Here is a 20230-nt window from a genome sequence, read left to right on the forward strand (position 1 = left end):
TTCTCTTTTTTAAAAAACTTTTAGGTTCTGGGAATACATGTGAAGATTTGTGACAAAGGTAAACTCATGTTATGAGGGTTTGCTGTGCAAATTATTTCCTCACCCAGGTATTAAGCCCAGTACCCAATAGTTATCTTTTTTGCTCCTCTCCCTCCTTCCACCTTCCACCCTCAAGTAGACCCCAGTGTCTGTTGTTTCCTACTTTGTGTTCCTATGTTCTCACCACTTAGCTGCCACTTATAAGTGAGAACATGCAGTATTTGATTTTCTGTTCGTACATTAGTTTGCTAAGGGTAATAGCCTCCGGCTCCATCCATGTTCCCATAAAATACATGCTCTCGTTCATTTTACAATTGCATCGTATTCCATGGTGTATATCTACCATGTTTCTTTATCCAATCTGTCACTGAAGAACATACAGGTTGATTCCACGTCTTTGTTATTGTGAATACTGCTGCAGTGAACATTCGTGTGCACGTGTCTTTACGGTAGAATGATTTATATTCCTCTGGGTATATACCCAGTAATGGGATTGCTGGGTTGAATGGTAGTTCCGTTTTTAGCTCTTTGAGGAATTGTCATACTGCTTTCCACAATGGCTGAACTAATTTACACTCTAATAACAGTGTGTAAGTGTTCCTTTTTCCCACAACCTCGTCATTTTCTTCTTTTAAAAATGTGGGTTGACATGTAAGTGTCTGTGTGTGCACATACACCAGTCATTGGAACCTACCATGCACTGCCATGTTTATCCTTTGAAAATGATTTTGATAGTTCAAAAATACCTGTATCAGGCACAAAGATGTTAAGCCAAATGACCTAAGCTAATCCAAGCAATATGTGAAATAAGTGAAATTTCTCTTTAAGGATGTAGTGATTCTTTCTAAAATATAACCAGGCTCTTTCTGGATCCCCTGTTGACTTCCAGCAGTCTCCCACTTAGCTAACACTCACCTGGGTAGTGTACAGCCTACAAGTATTGTGGGTCTCTGCTCCCCTTCGGGTCTTTTTCTCACAGTCTCTTCTCCTCCACCCTTTTCTCCATACTGTCTAAGCTAACAGAAATCTCAGTATTTGACCCACTAAATTGTGCATACGTTCTAACAATCTGATTTATGGTCAATTAATAAGATTTAACCCTTCATAGCATACTATATAACTTTTTATTTTTTATTTATTATCTGCCTCTCCCTATTAAAATATTAGTTCCATGAAGGCAGGAATCTTAGTCTGTGTTATTCAGAGATACAGCTCAAGCATCTAGAATAGTGTTTGGCACACAGTAAGTGCTCAGTTAATGTTTATGGCAATACTTCATTAAAAAAATCATTTCTGCTCTTCCAGGCAATAGTACTTAACATATAATAATTCTTGTTGAGTATTTAAAATGTGCCAAACATTGTCTTAAGTATGTTGTATGATTTATCCCATTTGTTCCTCACATTAGCCCTATGAAGATGCTACTACTATTGTTCCCATTTTACAGATAAGAAAACTAGAGTTTACAGAGGTGGAGAACCTTGCTCAAGGTAATACTGATAACAAGTGGCTGAGTCCCAAAAAGCACAGGCAGCTTACTTTCAAAACATCATACATTTTAAAGGTAGTTTCTTCTTCATCTGAACCAAAGAGTAATTCTAATGGTGGAAATTTTAGGTTAAAGAGAAAGCAGAATGACACATGACAAGCCAGAAAGGAGGGTATTACATAAACAGAAAATTCTTATGTTATGTCTCCTCACATGTTCCATCAAGGCAAGCCCATGTAAAGAAACGCCACAAGCTGGCATACCATGAGAGTTGTATTTTATTGTAAATAATAGAATCATGGCATTCTCTGTTTCTTCTTGACTCTCAGTATCTTTCTCTGCCTCCCATTTTCAACCCACTCTCTTGACCATAGATTGGGTAGATAAGCCTTTAGAGAGGGAATGTGATCCGCCTGGTGCTTCACCAGGGCTCATCAGGAAGACACAGCGATGAACTAAAGAGGGAGGCAGGCACACCAGTGACAGAGCCACCGCCTGGTCCAGGAGGGCGGTGCTGGGATCAGAGACAGTATAGACGGGAAGGATGATGTTGTGGAGATATGGGACATAGAACTTGCCAAATATTTGGAGGTGGGATAAAGGAGTGAGGGAGGACTCAAAGGTAGGTGACTCTGAGGTGCAAGTTTCAAACCAGCACAACTAGAAGAATGGTGGTGGCATGAACAGGGCAGCAAGATGAAGAAATACATTTTCATGATTACATTTTCCTGAAATGCTGTCAGATTTGCCACTAGTGAGGATGGAATAAAGACATTTTCAGGCTTGCAAAATCTCAAACAATGTAGCTTCCATGCAACCTTCGACAGGAAGCTTCCAACAGATGTGCTCTGCCACCATGAGGATGTAGACCACAAAAATAGACATGGGGTCTAGGGAAGAGGAGAAACTGCACAAGACAGAGGCAAAGTGACTCCCCAGGATGATGGCAAAGGATGATCCCTGGATGGCAGCTGACAGTCCAGACTGGAGCATGTCAGAAGCCTCCAGGAAAGATTTCTTCAAGAGGATAAACTTGATAAAATATAAAATGTATTTGTGAATTTTGAGAGGAGATTTATCTCTCAAGGAGAGAGTTTATTTAATGATTAATGAATGGAAAATGGAAATGAAAACATATTACATCTAGAGAAATCAAAAAGTTACACACGGCCGGGCGCAGTGGCTCATGCCTGTAATCACAGCACTTTGGGAGGCTGAGGTAGGGGAATCACAAGGTCAGGAGATTGAGACCAGCCTGGCCAACACGGTGAAACCCGGTCTCTATTAAAACTACAAAAATTAGCCAGGTGTGGTGGCACACACCTGTAGTCACAGCTACTCAAGAGGCTGAGGCGGGAGAATCGCTTGAACCCTGGAGGCAGAAGTTGCAGTGAGCCGTGATTGTGCCACTGCATTCTCAGTCTGGGCAACAGAGCAAGACTCCGTCTCAAAAAAAAAAAAAAAAAAAGTTACACACAAACAGTCAGTACACCACAAGTTTCAGCTGGGAATAGATTTACATAGAATTATTAATGTAAACACTTAACACTAATCTAAACACAAGATTGTTCCATTAAAAGAATGGAAGAAAAGCAGGAAGTGGTATGTGCAGTGGGGTTAGAATTATAGGCAAAAAAAGAGTTAAACTCTCATTTTCTTTAAAATCAAGAAAAAATTACTAAAGTAAAAAATCAAGAGGCATCTTAAAGTATTTAGAGATTTGGGGGTTAAACAAATTAATCAGCTAAAATCAGTGTATTTTTCTCTGGATAAAAACAAAGGGCTTCCAGGGGCTGGGTGGTGAAAATGAGGGTCTGCTTTTTAAAAATAACAAGTCTTATAGAATTGTTTGAAGACTTAAAATATCTGTATATGCCACTTTGACAAATAAAATATTTAATTTAAATTATTTAATTTAAAATATATAATTCTAAAAGCAAAGGAAAAGAAATTTGTCTTAGCAAGATGGATGATAATTCCAATAAAGGCTTAATTTTGAAGGAAAAATACGAGAGTAATGCAGATAAGAAAAATTAGGAAACTTTAGGAAATTTGATTTCAGATTGTCTCTTACTTTGCCAAGAAAGAATGAGCTCATATCTTCTGTAAAACGTCAAAGCAGTTGAATATTAGAAAATGTTGGGAATATAAGAGAGAGACAAGAAGACACACATAAAAGAATTACCAAGCATCAGGAGGATCAAACTGACATTAAGTAATCTGAATTTGTGGAGTACTTTGTCAGAGAAAGTTTGTTTTTTTATAGCAACTGCTGTCAATAATGAAATAACCAACAGTGAACATGGGGGTTAATTATGAATGGGGGAATCATGAAGGTGAACTAAAGGAAGGAAGAGATTCTGGTTTTTTCGTAGTCCTTTAGTAGTTAGGGAGGCAAGTAAAGCCAGATTTGGGGAACATCAGGGAAATTACAAGAGATCAGGGACTAGAGATCATAATTAGAAAGAAGAACAGAATAGGAAAAAAGGATCAGAGACTGATGTCAAAGATGGAGGTTGCAGCATTTGAGATTGTAGAGCAGAACTTCAAGCCACAATGAGGTAGGTGAACTGCCAGTCCAAGTAGGCAGCCAGCATCAGTTGGGTCAATAGCAATAGGTGATACTCACTGATGTTGCCTATCCCAGAAGGAAGAATTCAATCACAGAGGTCTGAAGTGCAAGATGGAGATGGAAAGCCACTTAGTGAACCGAAAGTACTGATGGGCCTCCCAAGAAGAGCACAACTACAAATGTTCACTAAAATTTGGTACAGCTATGTTACTCCAAACAAGTCAGCAGCCCTGGAAATTGCCCTCAATCATGTGATCCTGGTGCTCACCTGGTGCTAGGAATGCATTATCATACTGCAAGCAGTTAAAGTGTGCAGCTTCTGAAATATGCAGATAAATTAGTAAGGAAAATTGAGTCTTTGTTATGTGATTTTTTTCTTAATGATTGGAGTATGTTCTAAATAAACAGAAAAACAAATTGATTGCCAAAAACCATGTTAATGCACTTTTAATTCACAAGGGTTAAGCACATAAAAGTCAGAATATTGAAAGTTAAGGTTCTCATGGAAACATTAATTTGACGATATTATGCATACTAGATGTAGGTAGTTTGTATTTTATAGCATAAAAGCAGCAGGAAAATATTGCAAAATGTGACTCAGTTAAACAAAATAACCAATTCAAGGAAAGTCATTAAACATAATTATGGAAAAAAATTGTTTTGCAACTCCCAAAGACGAGTTATAAAACTTGATTTTAGAAAATAATAACTTCAAATCTTAAAAAATGTTTTCAATAGGAATTAATCATTTTTATCCAAAATCAAATTTCCCTGGCATATTGTACATTCTGACATTAGCTTCTGCTTCTCAGTTGCAGTCCAGATTTGATTCTAATAGACCAAAAGGAGAACTGACTGGCTATTTTCATGACCTAGTTGATAAAGATTTCAAATGCAGAGAACAAAAATAAAATTTAAGGATTTAAAATACTTTTTTAGCATATAGACAATATGGGGGAGTCTATATATATGAAGCCTGCCAATGTGCTACCTTATATATCTGGCTTCTGTATATTTCTGCATACTTCTTTGCATGTATGCATTATGTAAATTCCAATCTGACCATGCAAAACGCCTATGTAGGTGGCATAGAAAAAGGAAGAAGCTTAGGGCTTATTCAGGGAAGGAAGTGTTACCTGGAAACAAACCTGCAGCCTTGAATATGTCTCTGTTTCTGCTCTTGCCTCACAAACTAGACAGCATGCCTGGAAGGCTGTGTTCTTCAGGAGAGCTGGACTGAGCTACAGTCTGAGTAGCTGATACTCCTGCCACCTTGGCCCTCATAGCTCCATTCCCTCTATGGGTGACGGAGGAGTCAGGAACAGTGGTCCCATGCAGTAACCCTTGGTAGTAGGGAGTCACTTCAGTCAGAATTAGAGGCAGTAATGAGAGAAGGAAGGCTGCATAAGGGAGAGCCTGTGTGATGGAGTCAGAGAAAGTTTTCTCCTGTCAAATTAGATACTGTATTCCCAGCATCACAATTACTACTGCAATTTAATTATTACACAATTCTAATTATTTAATTTTAAATGATAGTAAAGGTTTTGTGAACCTTTAGATCAAATAAAAATGGCTCTGGGTGCAAACTTAACAAATGAAAACCAACAAACATTCCTTCCAAAAGAAAGCAGATTATGAAAATAAAAAGATAAATTGACATTTTCCTAAGATCGCTACTTTCCATTGTATTTTATGTCATAGCACAGCAGTCTGCAGGACAATAGAGGTTCATTCATGGAGTGAAATATATAAATTCCTGAACTAGCAGACTACTGGCTCAATATCCAAACCACCTCTTCAAAAAGGGCACAATGTTCTGAATTTTTCACTGAAAAATAATATGCAGCCATATCCCATGGCAATGAACTCTTCATAAGCTTGATGAAGAAAAGTGCTTTGTACATTTACTTTAATCTTTACCCCCCTGCTGTTTTCTGTTGCCAAACAAACAGAAGGACAAATGCAGACTGCCAACTTGCAGGATGTACAAACAAGTGGCACTGAATATTCAGAAGTATGCTCGTATTTCTAAAGTTCAACAACAAATCACTTAGCGTCTTTCTTTTGTTTTTACTTTTCTTTATTCAGGCACCACAAGGCCACATAAGGAGGGTGAGGTCCCTGGAGTGGATTATATTTTCATCACTGTTGAAGATTTTATGGAATTGGAGAAAAGTGGTGCTCTCCTAGAAAGTGGGACTTATGAAGGTAAGCACAACGTTCCTGAGAAATCTTTCTTGTTGGCATCACATTTTTCTCATTCGATGGAAATGCACTGGGACACCAGGTTACTAATGGGCTGTTTTGGGTTTGAGAGCTTTAATAAGATGAGTTTAGAAATGTATCCTAAAAAAGTTAAAATACGTCTCAATTAAGTGTACTTTTAATATGCCTGGAGAAAAATATATATTTTTAAATATTTTATATTTTATATATATACACCTATTATATATATACCTATTTTATATATATATATACACACACACACACACACACACACACACACACACACACACCCCCATTGAAGTATTCTTGTGCTTGTCTCCTGAGGTTAAGCTGTGATCTTTCAGATAAAATGTCTTTATCTCAAGATGTCATCTAAAAGAAGGAAGGGCTAGAATTCTATTCCTGTCATTATCCCTGTGTAGCTTTCTCAAATTACTCTACCTCACTTGCCTTCAGTTTCTTCCTGTGCAAAATTATGGGGTAGAAAAAAATATGATCTGTGAATGAACTCCAAAGCTGTACCACAATAGAAGTCTCCTTGTGTACCCAAATCAAACGTGAAGAGCAAATGAAACCAAAACCTTGAATGCAGGAAATATGCCTCAGTGGAAGAAGCACTAAAACATAAGCCAAAATCTCTGTTTCAAACTAGGCTTCATTATTTATCTGCTACAAAAATCAAGTAACAGTTTATGTCACTAAACCTTAGTAGTCTCATCTGTAAAAGTGGAATGATGGCATTAAAAATACAAATAAGTAACAATATGTTGATGTGATTGCATTTATCAATTTGGGTAACATTTATATGCATCTAGTTTATATCTAATGAAAGTATGTATCTGTGTGTATATATAACGAAATTATAACTAAAAAAGTAGAAAATAATTTTTCATTCCTACTTCACAGTTACAAAGTATATGTACAGATGCTATTATTAAGTTCAAAGATTAGTTTTATCAAACTGCAACTAATAGTGATATTAAAAACAAAATTCATGATATATACTTTGCTGCTTAGCCTATCATACATGCAAAGTTCACCAAACGTCATCAAATAAGCTGGGTTTGCTACGTTAACAGTTGGGCCCTCTACTTTCTCCTCGATTTATAGTCATATGTCTCTTAATGAAAGGGATACTTCTGAGAAACACATGGTTAGGCTATTTCGTCACTGAGTGAATATCATAGAGTGTACCTACACAAACCTAGATGCTACAGCCTGATACATTCTAGGCTATGTACTCTAATCTGTTATTTCCAGGCTACTAACCTGTGTGGCATGTTACCTTACTGAATACGTAGGTAATTGTAACCCAATGGTAAGGATTTGTTTATCTAAACATACTTAATCATAGAAAAGGTTAAGTTAAAAATATGATATAAAAGATTAAAACAGTATAGCTATATAAGGTACTTACCATGAATGGAGCTTGCAGGACTGTAAGTTGCTCTGGGTGAGTCCATTAGTGGGTGAGTCCATGAGTGACTGAGTGATGAGTGAATGTGAAGGCCTAGGAAATTACTACATACTACTGCAGACTTTATAAGCATTGTACACTTACGCTATATTAAATGTACTTAAAACTATTTTTTCTTCAATAATAAACTTAGCTTACTGTAACTTTTTACTTTATAAACTTTTCCATTTTTTTTTAACTTTTTGACTCTTTTGTAATCACACTGGATTTAAAACACAAACACATTGTACAGCTGTACAAAAAGATTTTTTCTTTCTTTGTATCCTTTTTCTATAAGCTTTTTTCTATTTAAAATTGTTTTAATTTTATAATTACTATACTTAAATTATGTTTTGTCTGGGGGCTGGGAAATGTATTTTTACATTGTAGCCAATCATTTTTATATTTGTCAATTTAAATCTTATGGGTCTTTTTTATCTCTCTTGATGTCAAATTTTATAGTCTTTTTAAATAAATCCATTTAATTAAAATGTTCAAACAAAATTGTTTTAACTTTTTAAACTTTTTTGTTAAAAAATAAGACACAACCACACACATTAGCCTAGGCCTACACAGGGTCAGGATCATCAGTATCACTGTCTTCCACCTTCACATCTTGTCCCACTGGAAGGTCTTCAGGGGCAATAACAGGCATGGAGCTGTCATCTCCTATGATAACAAAGCCTTCTTCTGGAATACCTCCTAAGAACCTGCCCGAGGCCGTTTAACAGTTTACGTTTTTTAATAAGTAGAAGCAATACACTTCTAAAATAACAATAAAAAGTAAAATACAGTAATTATCTAAGCCAGTAATATAGTCATTTATTATCATTATCAAGTATTACATGCTATACGAAACCGTATGTGCTATACTTTTTTTCTTCTTCAACTTTTAAGTTACATAGGTAAATACGTGCCATAGTGGTTTGCTGCACAAATCATCCCGTCACTTACATATTAAGCCCAGCATCCATTAGCTGTTCTTTCTGATGCTCTCCCCCTTCTCAGCACCCACCCAAAAGGCCCCCAGTGTGTGTTGTTCTCCCCTATATCCGTGTGTTCTCATCAACCAACTCCCACTTCTAAGTGAGAACATGCAGTGTTGGGTTTTCTGTTCCTGCGTTAGTTTTCTGAGGACAATGGCTTCCATCTCCATCCATGTCCCTGCAAAGGACATGCTCTCATTTCTTTTTATGGCTGCATAGTATTCCATGGTATATATGTACCACATTTTCTTTATCCAGCCTTTCATTAACCATTCAGGATATAGGCATGGGTAAACGTTTCGTGATGAAAACACCAAAAGCAATTGCAACAAAAGCGAAAATTGACAAATGGGATCTAATTAAACTAAATAGCTTCTGCACAGCCAAAGAAGCTATCATCAGAGTGAACAGACAACCTACAGAATGGGAGAAAATTTCGCAATCTGTCAGACAAAGATCTAATATTGAGTCTACAAGGAACTTAAAAAATTTTACAAGAAAAAAATAACTGCATTAAAAAGTGGGCAAATGACATGAACAGACACTTCAAAAGACATACATGTGGCCAACAAACATATGAAAAAAAGCTCAACATCACTGATCATTAAAGAAATGCAAATCAAAACCACAATGAGATACCATCTCACATGTCAGAATGGCTATTATTGGAATGTCAAAAAACAACAGATGCTAGTGAGGTTGCTGTACTTTTATATAATTGGTAGAATGGTAGGTTTTGTTATACTAACATCCACAAACACAAATGAGTAATGCATTGCACTATGATATTACAAGGGCTGCAATGTCACTGGGCAATAAGAATTTTTCAGCTCCATTACAAGTTTATGGGACCACCATGATATATGTGGTCTGTCGGTGACCAAAATGTCGTTACACAATGCATGACTGTTCTTAGTTTAGTGAACTGCAGTTATTCAAGAACTCAGTATTTTGAAGTTGTTAAAAGTATTAATATCTCTTCCATTAGCATTTATAAGGCAATCTAGGCGGAGACATTTGCCTAAATTGTGACTGAGATGTTTAATTGCTTCTTGCCACATTTACAGGAAATAGGCAAAAATACCCAGGAAAAGGAAACGGTTTTATGCATTAGTGCTGTACCTTCTTCATATTGTCAAAAATAAAAGATAGTAGAGATTTATTGAAAACATTTTAAATAAAGAAATTGTGTTAATAATATAAAGCTGCCTTAAACTATATATGAAAAAAACTGTAAATCATAGAAAATAACTTTATCGAAGATGTTAAATAATACATTTTACAGAATAATTTCCCATGGGCTTTGTGACATTATTTAGTAACATTCATTAGTTTGCACACCTTTTAATAATAATGTATTATACTTTACAACCTTATTTAAATATCACTTATGTAAGAACGAACCAATGGCTTAACATATCAGATCATTAAAAAAGTGGCGTGATTAACAATGACTTTTTGTTTATAAAAATAAAGACTTTGTAAACTGATTTTATATAAGCTGAAAAATTATGTCAAATGTTAATGGTAAATTTCCATTGTTCTCATGATACACTAGATCTCGTGACATTTAATATAGTATTTTAAAATACAGCTAAACTTTAGGTTCCAATTCACTTTTGAAAGTAATATCCTGAAACTGTATGAACATAACAAAGTTTTGTGAGCCAGAATGGGTTACTCTGAATCTTCTTCAGACACCTTTTCAGTACTGGCACTTTAGTTTGCTGGTTTTGATGCCAACTTAATTGGCCTACTGTGCATAGAGCTGATTATTGGAGAGTGAGGCTGACTTCCATATAAGACTTTGACCATTGTATCAATACCATTGCTTACAAATACACATTGTATACATGGATTAATAAGAATCTCTTTTCTCAAGTCACATAATGACCTGGGTAAACACTTAGGGAATTTTCTTAAACCTCAGGATCTTCAGATTTTCCTGTAACTACAGCTGAGGAACTAGCAAAATTCACCCAATAAAAATTACTGCATTTCTTCACTACTTGTCATAAGCTCTAGACCTAGGGCTACCATTTAATGTGTTTTTTGGGAGTTTTGTTTTTTGTTTTCGTTTTGTCAGGGAAAACTAAGGAATGTGTTTTTGCATGGTTGGTACTTTCAGGATATACAGAATTCTGTGCTACTCAACTGGACAAAGACCTGAGAACTTTTATATTGAAAAACCTAGCAATTAATGGTTCCTTTAATAAAAAGTCTCATTTATTTAAATTACACATTCTCCCTTCTGCAGTGTTTAGGTCATTGCTCCCTTTCCTCCTCCTCACCTACTGCAGTCTCATGCCTTCACAGTATTGTTTAGAGTTCTTGGTCAGACCAGAAAATTCATCTATGATATTCTGTGAATACACCAAAGAAAATAAGAAGGAATTGAGTTATTCTCAGCCTTAAGGTTACAGACCTTCTGTTAACTATGTGGGATCCATAAGACTGAAAGGGGGTCCCAGAATCTAACCCACAAACCAGAGCAGCAAGACTGCTAATGTAACTGGAGGTAGAGCCATAACCCCTGTTTCTTCTTGCTCATCTGAAATGCTTCCAAAATTGGTGCATTTATTGTCAGGGATATTAGGAACTACTTAATTTGTTTTTTCTATTCACAAAGATCAAGAGAGTCCTTTATAAAATGTCTAGTTTAAGCTGCTCATCATAGAGAAAACCAGTTTTATGGTGTTTCTATGCTTCAGCCTCACCATTGGGTTTTAGAATAGGAAACACTCATCTGAAAAATAATTGTGAGGAAAAAGTCTATTTTTAAAGTATTTTTATGTGTTTGCCTTTTTATTATTGCTAATTCTCATTTTAAACTTTGTGGATAGATGTGGCTAAAGCATAATTTGTCCTTTGGTTAGAAATCAGATAGATTGTCCTGATTTGTAGTCCTGCCTCTTAAGCCTTTTAAGAAATTAACTTAAAGTCCTTGTTCCAAAAGAGCAATTCTGTTACTTCCTGGAGCCTGCAAGGAAGGGCTTAATGTGCTTTAGTTACCATCTATAGCTATGCCACATGGCTGTAGGCAGGGTTTTAGTTGATTCTTAAAGCCTTTCTTCTGCTTCCACCCCCCCATTTCTGAATGCCTCATTTGAATTTGATATAGAACATCTGCTGAGTAGCCTTGCATGTGAATCGCCTGGGGGACTTGGCCATGATGGTAACCATAAAGTGTTGGTAAAGGGACTCTTTTCCATGACTTGGATGATTTCATCCTCACCTTTTCATATTGAATCAGGTTTAAAATTTAGTTGATGAATTTTATTGTTAATAAATTGATTATTAATAGTCCATTATTGATTAATAAGCCCTACTGATGGGTCTGACAAAATCTCAAGTAACATAGAAACTATGAACCTTCATGTTAGGACTGAAGGTGTTGACTTCCTGTGAACACAGACCACAGAGCTCTTTGGATGAATGCAGATAATTCCCTTGGATTTAAGGTCACCTGCAGGTAAAGGTGAGATGCCAAGAGGTGGAATGAAATTAGTAAGTATGGCACTCTAAAAGTTAAGTACTCCAAGTACCTGCAAGGAAGACAGGTCTTTGGGAACTGTCCAAAGTGCTGAATTAACCAGGACTCTAAATCAGCGAATCATGCCTGACCTACTTCTTCCAGGTGTCTGTGATTTTACTTTGGTGGTTTCACTCACCACTTACAGCAGTTGTCTTCCTCAGCCTGTGTTCTGAATGTCATCATTAACTAAACCTGCCTCCCCTGATCTGTGCTTGGATTGATTTCATTTACTTCACCTACTGAGATAACCCACAACTAAGTTCCAGAACACCACTTCTGTTGTAACATCTGCTACCATATTAGGCTGTTTTGTTTTTAAAATAAAGCTATTTTTCTATCTATTGAAAAGGTCATTGATCCTAGAGTTAAATGTTTTCTTTAAGTGGACATAAGCCCAATTGTAATATTGTCCCAATTTTTAAGAGGATCAAATCAAGACCAGCAAGTTATTTAGGCATCTGACACAATATAGTACAAATACATTTCCCTCCTCCTAATGTTGTGATTTCTTATAATCGTGGACCCTGGTATACACGTAGACTTGAGCCTACTGCAAACAGCATACCAGGTTTCTTGAGCAATTTTCTTAAGAGGACTGTGAAATTCAAGTTTTCTCATAACTACATAAAGGAATGCTGTACTTCATGATGTGGCACATAAAATCCTATAGAAATTTAAGTAATAAGTACAAATAATTTTCTAGGCAATTAAGCTAAACACTCCTATGATGAGAGAAGATGTATAACAAATTCTACGCAAATCTATTTCATTTTACTAACTAAAATCAGCTTTTATTTTAGCATAGTTTGATGTATTGATGAAATTTTTAATCTGAAATTTTGAATCTGCAATTAAGATAGCATTGGGTGATAAAGAGATACTCATAAAAAACCATTATTGGCACCACAGATCATCTTGAGCAAAATCGTTCTTCTATCAGTTCAAATTTCTATCCACTGAAATATAAATAATATTTCTTGAAAGGCATGTCAATGCTTAAATTGATGCTAAGATTTTTGTCATTTTAGAAGACCAAAATGATTTCTTTTTTCCCCTTTGCACACTATTACAAGAGGAAATTTTTATTGTGTAAGTAATAACCTTCATAACAGCAGTAGATTCTTGGTGCTTACAGTTAAAAGGGTCCAGCTGTTTTTTACATATCCGGGTTGTAGCATTTTTTTCTTTTGATTCCTGTTTCTGGCAATATTTCTATTGTGGAAGATTCTAGGCCATGCATTTGGGTGTACTTTTTAGGAACACTGACCTTTTACTAATCTCACTAAATGTCTATTTGACCAGTAGAGGAAAACATAGTGAAGTTTTATACCCCTTTAAGGTTTTATAATGCCAGAATTTTTTGGTAAGTGATTCAATTTGTGTTCAGAGTTATCAACAGATAGTGCACAGTTTTTGCATGCTATGTTGGTCCAATGTAAGGCACTAAGAATGGAAGTGTCATTGTCTTCTATAATGAAGTAAAACTTGCTTTCAGTTTAGGAATTTTTTGAGCCCAGCTTTTTTGAAATATGCAATGTAAATGCCTATTTCTAAGCACTTTTTTCTCCCCAAAGAGACTAGAAGGACTGACATAAGCAATTAATGATTTTAATATTATCATATAAATCATATAAAATTATTAACTTAAAGACTAATATCAGAGAAAATGAAGTGACTTGCTCTGACACCTTAACTACAATATTAACCTGTTTACTGTTTGTTCTGTAAGTTTTTTGTTCCATTGTAGCTGAAGGAAATATAATTAAGGTCAATATGCACGGGCATAGGATTCACTTCTTTGACTCTCTCACAATCCATAATATTATTAGGTAAAACCTAGGGTTCTGAAACTGTCATATTCACAGTTTAATTCATTTTTCTCACACTCATATCTTTAATTACAATGATTTACTAACTCTTGTACACATCTCCTAGTTACTTTTTTTCTTTTTTATGTTGTTTTATTTTTAATGGACCAATAATAATTGTGTATATGGGATATAATGTGATGTTTCAAAACATGGCACTATGGAATGATTTAGTCAGGCTAATTAACATCTCTAGCACTTCAATATTTGTTGTTTCTTCATGATGAGAACATTTGAAATTCTTTTTTTTTTTTTTTTTTTAGTGATTTTGGAGTATATAATCCATGATGACTATAGTCACCATGCTGAGTAATAGATCACCAGAACCGATTCCTCCTTCTAACTGAAACTTTTTACCCTTTGACCAACATTTCCCCTTGATGTGTCTACCCTCTGTCCTTTACAGCTTCTGGTAACCACCACTCTACTCTCTTCTTCTATGAGTTTGACTTTTTTTGATTCCAGATATAAGTGAAATCATGTCGTATTTGTCTCTCTGTGCCTGGCATAAATCACTCAATATAATGTCCTCTAGGTCGATCCATGTTGTTGCAAATGACAGAATTTTCTGCTTTTTAAAGAATGAATAGTATTCTATTGTATATACCACAATATAAAAATCCATTATCTAATGATTGACACTTCAGTTGTCTCCATTTTAATCTGAAACATGTCAAAAATTCACCCAATAAAAAAAATCATGTCCTTTGAGTGGGAAGAAGAAAAATCATGACTTCAAAAATTTTACTTATATTTCCTCCCTACTGCTTTAACAAACAGAACCTATTTACCTTGAATAATTAGGTGCATATTTTCAAACCCTCTGTGTTGTTTTTCTGAGTGGACAAAAATTGGATAACAAAACTGATAATATAATTTAATGTGTGCATTGCTACAGCTATGAATATATATTGTAATATATTCACTGAATCTGACAACTCCATGACTTTCAAATACAGTAAATTTCCTCATTCTATAAGAGGCACACAAGACAGTCTTGATGAAATTGATTCCAACCATTTTTAACTTAAGAGTCCATGTTTCTCTGAAATATCCTCATAGATATAAGCAGTGGCTCTTGCATGTTAAGTCTTGGATTTAACACATAGACCTCAATAAGGCAAATATTTTATTTACCCTAGTCTTTCTCAATGGTGCCCTAATGTGATGACAAAGGTTTTTCAGAGATTTGTTCTATGCATTAATGATTTGAAAGCTATAACCTGATGTTCTGTTGTATAAAAGTCATTTTCGTATTTGAATTTAAAATCTGAAAAAGAAAACCTCAGACATTCTTTCCTTATATCTTCTATATTCCTAATCTGGGGGACAAAGGAGAATAAAATCTAGTTGACCTCAGGTCTGTTATTTCTCTCAGGGGAAATAGAAATCATCAACACTGGAAAAATCAATGCCCTCATTTTTATTGCTAAATAGCTACTTTATTTAAATCATTGATATCCAACCAAGTTATGACAGATGTAGATGGTTTTATGAATTATTTTATAAACTGCAACTTTTATTCAGACTGCACAAAAACAATATCTGAAACTTTGAAGCCTCTATTGACCATGCTGTAAACAGAAATACTGAGCGGCTTGATTAAAATTTATAAAGTAATATTTGTCAAAATAATCTGCCTATGTTTAAAAGCAATCATGTTATAGAATATTCACACTGTATGAAACCTCCTCCTTATTGAAGGCTTGGAAACCCTCATTATTATGGCAAATCATTCATAACACTAAATTAAAATTTAGTATCAGTACTTCCTTGACTAATAGTTCTCTTAGATCCTTTGTAGGTTGTATCTATATATAGCAACCAGATAAGATCGGGATCAATTGTCCACATATGATGGCTGCAGAGAACTGATTCCATGAAAGGAAATTCTGAAACACTCTACAAATATGAATTTTTAGGGACCAGTAGAAAGCACAAATTTAAATTATAAGTTACAACAAAATGGAAAATTTGACTTACACTGTCTTCAACCTATTTATTTTAGCTATACTGGCCTCCTTTCTGTTTCTCAAATAACCAGCACATTCCTACCCACACAGGATCTTGAATTTGACATTTCATTTTCCTGGACTACTTTTCTTCCTAATATCCACCTGTTCCTTTTTGTCACTTTATGATATTCATCCAAAAATCAGGTCTTCAGGGAGCTCCTACCTGACTACCTTATCCAAAATTGGACTTGCCCTCATTTTCTATTCCGTTCCAATTATTTATTTTTTATTGCACTTATAACTGACCATTTATTCTATATCCATTTATTTGTTTATTGTCAGTGTACCTCACTAGAAAGTAAACTCAGAGAGTCAGAAAATTTGTTTGAATCACAGTTCATTTTCAAACTTAGAATAATCACTGGCACTTAAGCAGTGCTCAATAAAGGTGGGTTGAATGAATGCATGAATATCTAAGTTTCTTCTTCTAACCCAACAATGAGAACCCTTCTACCCCCACTTAGAGATTTAGCCTGACCCAAGACTCTGGGGCATACCCACTTCCTTGGCTCTAGGCCAATACTTTGAAGCTGCAGCATCCATTTGGCCTTAGAATCTAGTACTGAGTTAACCACGTGTCATAACTGTGATAATTTTGTTTTTATCTTAATTCTCATCATTAACATTGTGAGTCTCTTTCTCTCATATGTTTCCCTCTCACTTTATCTGGGATGTAGTTCTTATCTTGCTATAGCCATTCCTATAGTGTGATTTTCCCTACACTAATTCATAATGTATCAAATCGCTCAAACTCAGAACAGTACATTTGGTCAACAAAACTATGCCTTCAGTCTCTCCCTCCACACACACACACACACACACACACACACACACCCCAAAGTTCTATGTATTTTACTACTTATGAATTAATGATAATTACCCTTCCCCAAAATTTCTGTCTTTTTTCATGTTCTCTTTTTCTCCCAAATATTGTGAAGACTTCCTTGATTTCTCTGCCTTCAATATAGAAAGTCAGTGGAGAGTTAGAGAAAAAAAGTAATGAGGTTAAACCTATGAAAGAGGTAGAAAGGTCCTGGAATATATTGCAAAATATACAAATTCCAAAACTTATTTTAAAGCAAAGGAACTAGAATGTGTGTTTTCTCATTAAAGAAATGTAAAGGCTTTACAAATATGTGGACATGTGGGACTTGGGATTTATTAGCTAATTCACTAACATTTTCTGGCTGCTTTTTGATAAACTATAAGGGAGGATAGGTTTGTTTATTATTCCTTTATTCTAAGGAGAATTAATGGAAAAACCGAAAATGAATTTTTATCAATTAGTAATTGTTCCCTGCTAAGATTCCACCTCACCTTACCCTTCTCTTTTTTCCTTTTACGTTAGAGTGACTTTAAATTATTTTATAATATGTGAAAGTTTGATGCCTTTCACTGATTAACGGGCAGAATTATAAACCTGAAAATGCATATTTTAAGTATGAATACTAATAGTAACCCAAATTAACACAACATGTGTTGTCAATAAACAAAAAGTTTTAAACAATATACAATAGGCCCAAAATGACATAATTCTGACAATGATGGGTAAATAAAAGGAACATATTTGAGTTAAAATTTTCCAATGAGTTTTCTTCTCTTTTACCTCCATGCCATATGTAAACATACTACAGCAAGGGGCATGTATTTGGCAAGAGAAACCTGCCCTTTGGCACTGGGATCTGGCATTGGAGGATGCCATTTCCCAAAGGGATCTGTTCCCTTTTGGCTGGTCCATAGGAACAGAAAGGTTTCTCCATGCCAGGTCCCCCAGGATCAATTCTAGACGGATTAAATACTTGATATTTCTGCCACTGCTCTCTAAGGATGAGAATAAATGGTCTCCATGAGACTTCCAGAGAAAAACTTTTTGATGCAGCCATCTGGTTTCCCTGGAGATGAAACAAGTGTTATTATACCTGGGATGAAATGTAACACATTACAATAAGTGCAGTTGCTGGCATTTCTACCTTCAAGGATATCTAGGAATGCTAATTTTCAAAGAGTGTATACAGGTTACATAATTTTAATTACTCTCCTCCCTTCTCCCCTATTCCACTTCAATTTAATAGGGGTCTCATTTATGGTAAAATGTAGCAGCAAACTATTAAAAGAAAATGTGTATAATGGTGTATGCAGGTTGGGGAGATGTTGGGATGGAGACTCCTGGAGACAGGCACGTTGACAGCCTGACAGTGAAGGAGGACACAGGGAAAGTACAGAAAGTTGACAGAGGGAAAGTACAGAAAGTTGACAGAGGGATGCAAAAACTGAGTCATCCATGGTCATTCTTACAGTAGAAGTGCTTATCAGTCTGGCAGAGGTAATCAAAATATTGCAACCCCGCATATCTATTGATTCTCCTAATAATGACCCTGGCTATCCAGAAAACATTAAGTTATGTGCAGAAAGGTAACATTTAAGAAATATTTCTTTTAAAGATAATTAAAATTCAAAAGTTTGGACTTCTGAAAGGGAAAGGCTAGAATATTCACCTAATTAGAATACTACATTCCTTGAAAATGCCAGACAAATGTAATGCAACTCTTGGTATAAAATATTTTAGTACATATACACCATGGAATACTATGCAGCCATAAAAAATGATGAGTTCATGTCGTTTGTAGGGACAAGGATGAAATCGGAAATCATCATTCTCAGTAAACTATCGCAAGGACAAAAAACCAAACACCGCATGTTCTCACTCATAGATGGGAATTGAACAGTGAGAACACATGGACACAGGAAGGAGAACATCACACTCTGGGGACTGTTGTGGGGTGGGGGGATAGCATTAGGAGATATACCTAATGCTAAATGGCGAGTTAATGGGTGCAGCACACCAGCATGGCACATGTATACATGTAACTAACCTGCACATTGTGCACATGTACCCTAAAACTTAAAGTATAATAATAATAAAAATATATATATATATTTTAACTACCTTCTATTTGGAAACAATTTATATATATATATATTCAAATTTATGCTCAGATTAAGATTTGACTAAATTGTCTCAACAATTATATCAGAAATGCATTCTATAAATGCAAACAAACCTGACGATGTTCTTACATGCCTAAAATATTCTAAGTATATATAAATATACATTTAAAAAGTGATTAGATATTTTACAATTATAATAAAGTTAAAAACTGCATATTCTTTTGCCCCAATAATGTTTTTCTTGAAGTCAGAAATCTTGTATGTGGCATATTTGTAAAGCAACTAATGAATGTGCTGGATGTAAAATAGATGTGTAAAACTATTGGTGCATTACCAAATTGTTAAAATTGATGTATTAATAAAATGCAAATTTACAAGTTTATCCATTTTTTTAGAAACCTCAGCATGATAGTATGTGGAAATGTTTTCTCTTTTTTTTTTTTTTCTTTCACTTTTGGGACACTCACCTGTCCCCCAGAGTTCTAAGAAGTAAAAGCTGCAGGACACTTGCTTCAAAGCCTATGTTTTTAGTTGGAGAGGAAATAATACATCACTGTCTTGGTTGATTTTCCTGAAAAGCCCACATTCACAGTTTGCAGTATATACTAATTTTTTTTTGAGATGAAGTCTCACTCTGTCATCCAGGCTGGAGTCCAGTGGCGTGATCTCAGCTCACTGCAGCCTCCGCCTCCCAGGTTCAATTGATTCTCCTACCTCAGGCTCCCATGTAGCTGGAATTACAGGCATGCACCACCACACCCAACTAATTTTTTGTATTTTTAGTAGAGATGAGGTTTCACCCTGTTGGTCAGGATGGTCTCAAACTCCTGACTTCAAGTAATCCACCTGCCTCAGCCTCCCGAAGTGCCGGGATTACAGGCATGAGCCACTGCACCAGGCCTCTGTATATATTCGTCTTAGAGGCAAAAAAAAATCAAAAGTTAAAGACATTTGGCCTATTATACTGTCACATTTTTAATTCGTGTTCATAGTCCTGTCTTTGCCATAACCTTCATTTTAGTACACTCGTTTTTCTTTCTTTTAATATTTAGCTCCCGTTTTCATTCTCTCACAATTTAAAAGATTTTCTTTTTA

The 20230-nt window shown here is 35.3% G+C and overlaps 1 protein-coding gene across 9 annotated transcripts in view; it reads left to right on the top strand.

Annotated features, from left to right (window-relative positions):
- The window catches only part of MAGI2 (membrane associated guanylate kinase, WW and PDZ domain containing 2), a 1490397-nt gene that overhangs the window by 850013 nt on the left and 620154 nt on the right, over positions 1–20230 (top strand). For all 9 annotated transcript variants that reach the window (XM_054559585.2, XM_054559586.2, XM_063726096.1 and 6 more), the window contains one exon: positions 6189–6308. In XM_054559585.2, the coding sequence (XP_054415560.1) occupies positions 6189–6308 (120 nt within the window). The remainder of the gene's footprint in view (positions 1–6188; positions 6309–20230) is intronic.

The sequence above is a fragment of the Pongo abelii genome, chromosome 6 (assembly GCF_028885655.2).
Source record: "Pongo abelii isolate AG06213 chromosome 6, NHGRI_mPonAbe1-v2.0_pri, whole genome shotgun sequence".
Classification (NCBI taxonomy): Eukaryota; Metazoa; Chordata; class Mammalia; order Primates; family Hominidae; genus Pongo; species Pongo abelii.